Here is a 3,824-nt window from a genome sequence, read left to right as displayed (position 1 = left end):
TTAGAACTCATATTTGGGATGTATATGCAGCAGGTTAGTTATTATATTTTTGGCTTTCGAGGGAGCAAAAAGAATGATATCACATCTTAAGTAATTTCCTTTTAATTTGAAATTATAAAGAATATAATTTTTCTATGTATTATAAAGATGATAAGATGTTAAAAAAGTGATAGTGTTGATTAGGAATTTAAAAAAATAAATTAATGTCGATATATTATTTATATTGTTAAGAAGATGAAACGAGAAAAATTATTCCGGTTTTGTGTTGCCTTCCTCTTTTCTTTGACATTTTTGTAATACACGAAGGCTATACCATGAAATTAACAACCCACGTAAAAAACAGACCAGGTTTACTTGTTTGAAGACTGGTTACCCAGCAACATGTTAAGAGTGAAGTTCTTAGGAAACTCAGTATCAGTTATTAGAAAAAAAATGTCAAATGGATCATTTGTTGCAATATTAAGAAAAATTCTTCACAAATTAAGAATCAGTATCCAGTCAAATGGGGTTGGTTTGAAATCCGTAAAAGATCTACCGAAATTCTGCTCTGGCGAGATGGATAATGAATATTCGAGAATAGTCTGTACATAGAAATATGATGATGATAGCAGGTTAGTTTCTAGGTACTCACTTATTCACATTCGTTCTCACAACCAGAATCAGTACCACAGCTAGAGTTAATCATCACCCCGATTTCTGAACATACACTTGAGCTATATATATAAAGATGAACTTAGGCTTTTCAGAGGGAAAAATAGAAAGATAAACGTAAGGTCAAAGTTGAAAATTTATACGTATCTCTTGACGTTCCTAATAAATAACTAGCAGAAAAGACTGCACCTTCTCTTCAAGAATTTTGAAGGGTTCTGATCTGGTGGGTGCATGAATTTGCAGTTAGGACAGGAAGGAGATGACTTGCATAGCATTACCAACATGTGGCACCGCATGCAAACTGTTGCAACCATCTCATTGTAATCATCCTCAGTTGATGACAGCCACGAGGGAGAACGAATGTTTATACCTTCTGAATCTTTCTTACACTTGCTCGGTTCATTGAACAGATCCTGATGATCACGTTCACTCAAACCTCCTGGGGAACCAGAACTCTGTTTCTCATTCACATTGTAACTGTCTTCTTTTTTCCTCAGTGATTCACATGTCAAATTCAGCTCCAGGTCTAAACCCATGTGATGAGAAGGTGGTGGTTCGGGACTTCTCTTGTGGTCCTCTGATGTTGTTCGCGTGTTACACAACTGTATCTGCCCGGACTACACATGGAAAAAAAAAAAATCAAAGATTAACAAGAAGGTCATTCCAGAGCTGCGGTTTTGCAACATGTGTTTTGACAGAACATACGTAAATGTATGCATACCTGAATAGTGAGGTATTGACGCCATTTATCTGAAGAAAAAGGGGTCTCAGGGTGAATCTCTATATCAAATATAGATTTCTTTTTCTCTATAGTTGTTTGATCCTTGAAGAAGTCTTCGGCAAATGGCTCTTCCCATTTTCTCTTCTTGGAAGATGCTTCAAATTCTGCATGAATTTCAGGCCTTGGACTCTCGGCCAGCGCTTTGTGAAAGGAGACCATAGTTTCAGAGAGAGGTTTCACCTTCAAAAGCTTGGTTGTTTTTTTCTTCTGATCAAATGTAGTATAAGACTGAGGTCTTTATATAGGAGGAGTTGCCTTTTCGACTTCCGGGTTATAACTGCAAAGGGGTCAAAATTTGAAGATCTAAAGTAGAGGGACGTTGCTTATGCAAACGTGCTTACCAAGTTCGCTTCTTAATAAATGCACACATTCAAGCTTCTGCGTAACGTTTTTGATGCGATGTAAAAAAGGGAAAAGAAAAAATTACAAACATTCACTCACTCTATTTACTATTTCTTTTGTTACATTTCAAATTCTTATAAAAGTAATTCAGAAAGTAAAAACACACACACTAACTTATTTTTAGGCATTTTAATTAATTTTTTTTTAAGTGTTTTAACTACATACTAATTAACATTTATCATTGTTTTGTTTTTTTTTACCTAAACTGTTCTCTTTTCTTACTCTATTCCCCTTCCCTCTCCATTTTTAATGAACATTTATAATCACTCTAAAAGTCTATGAAGAAATTTTAGGTGATCACATCAGTCCTTACAGCATTTAATTTATAAACAACGTTGGTCAAATATGATTTAATTACGAATGAGATAATATATAATTTGATTAAGTTTTTCTAAAAGTGTATATAAAAATATTTTATTAACTATATATTTTTCTAGACTTTTAAATATAAACGAAAGTAATCAACAAGTTTTTAAAAGCAATATCATTAAATCTCGATAAAAATAGTTAAAATTTATTTATATTTAATTTTATTTAATGTATTTTTCTTCTTAAGTAAACACGCATCTACAAAATACTAGCAGTAGTAAACTCTAATTCCAAGATGTGATATTTTAAATTTCAACAGAATTAAATGACATCTTTAAGTCTGAACGAAACATATAAGTCCTTAAAAAGACGTGTGATTATTATATGAGTTTAATATATTAATGAAAATGTTATTCCCACATTTTGTTTACACTTGCACTCTATATTGGAAAGAAAAGGTTGAAGAAGTTGGTTTTAAAGAGTAAATAGAAAAATGTTTAGAGATGAATATTATAGAAATAGTTGGAAGCATAAGTTGAATAAAAAAGGAAAGAAAATGAATTGGGTGCATGTAGTAGTATAAAGGGTGGAGAGGAAGGTTTGGCAGTTATGAAAGGCGGTGAGAAGTGGAAGAGAATGGATGGAGAGAGGTATGGGATGGTCATTAATGTTGTTAGTGTGTGCAGTTGAAAGGAGGGTCTTGAATGCCATTGCCATTGCCATTTCAATTGCTGCCATTACCAATGGTTCTTTAATGTAAACAATAACTCCAACTTCCCCAATTGGCTCACTCACAAAACAAATATCTTTAAAGCTCTCAACACCCTCTTCAACCATTAAAACGAACCACACCTTAGATGACCTATGCTATTAAACCTCCCTTTAAAGCCTCTCAACACCCTCCCCCATTAAACCAACCAAGTCCTATGAGTTACCAAATAAACAAAACCCAATTTAATGTTCCTTCACTTCTTTCTCTCTCTCTTTAATAAATCTCCCAAACAACCCCTCTTCTTCTATATGTAATTTTCAAATCTTATGTTTCTCTATTAATTAAATGGCCTTTGTAATGTAACAAAGAAATTAATTAAACATGGTTTAATTTGTTCTCTTCATTCATCAAATCGTATTCTAGTTCATAACCCAGAAATAGCTAGGTGGGTCAAAGTGTTACATGACAGACCGCCAAGTATGGCTTCACTCTTCTAATGCATGTCTATCTTCACGTACAAAATCACGACACGACACTTCGATTTCATTCAGGTAATTCGGCCATCTTAAAAGCTGAAATCAAATTATTCAATTCAGATCATAAAATCAATTTATTGATTCAACAAAGACAAATGTAGACGTGACAAATATATGTGTGTCCTTTTAGAGGATTTTTTGGGTCGTATTTCTTAGGTTCCGAGGGTTGTCCATTGCTAACGTCACCAATTACAACCAAATTTAACTGTGGATCACCCTACATCATACTCTGTTGATCAACAAGATGTGAAATTGAGATGATAAGTATATTATATATTAAGAATGAAACGAAATGAACTACGCTGTCAAAATTAATGAGTTTTCGTGTTAGTATGACTCAAATCAATTAGATATACTTGGTTTTCTAGTTATGACAAATTGGCATTCAATAATGGACAAAATTTATTTACAATTCACGATAACATGCATAACA

The 3,824-nt window shown here is 33.1% G+C and overlaps 1 protein-coding gene across 1 annotated transcript; it reads right to left on the bottom strand.

Moving 5' to 3' along the window:
• Nucleotides 1–548: 548 nt before the first annotated feature.
• Nucleotides 549–1,756, bottom strand: LOC108331035 (uncharacterized). The gene is made up of 2 exons (XM_017565646.2): nt 1,373–1,756; nt 549–1,268 (listed from the first exon to the last, which is right to left on the bottom strand). Exons 1-2 carry the CDS (start codon nt 1,589–1,591, stop codon nt 822–824), a joined length of 666 nt encoding a protein of 221 aa, XP_017421135.1. The 5' UTR covers nt 1,592–1,756; the 3' UTR covers nt 549–821.
• Nucleotides 1,757–3,824: the final 2,068 nt, after the last annotated feature.

This window comes from Vigna angularis, chromosome 4 (assembly GCF_016808095.1).
Source record: "Vigna angularis cultivar LongXiaoDou No.4 chromosome 4, ASM1680809v1, whole genome shotgun sequence".
Lineage (NCBI taxonomy): Eukaryota > Viridiplantae > Streptophyta > Magnoliopsida > Fabales > Fabaceae > Vigna > Vigna angularis.
Note: the sequence above shows the minus strand (reverse complement) of the source record. Positions and strands in the feature narration are given on the sequence as shown.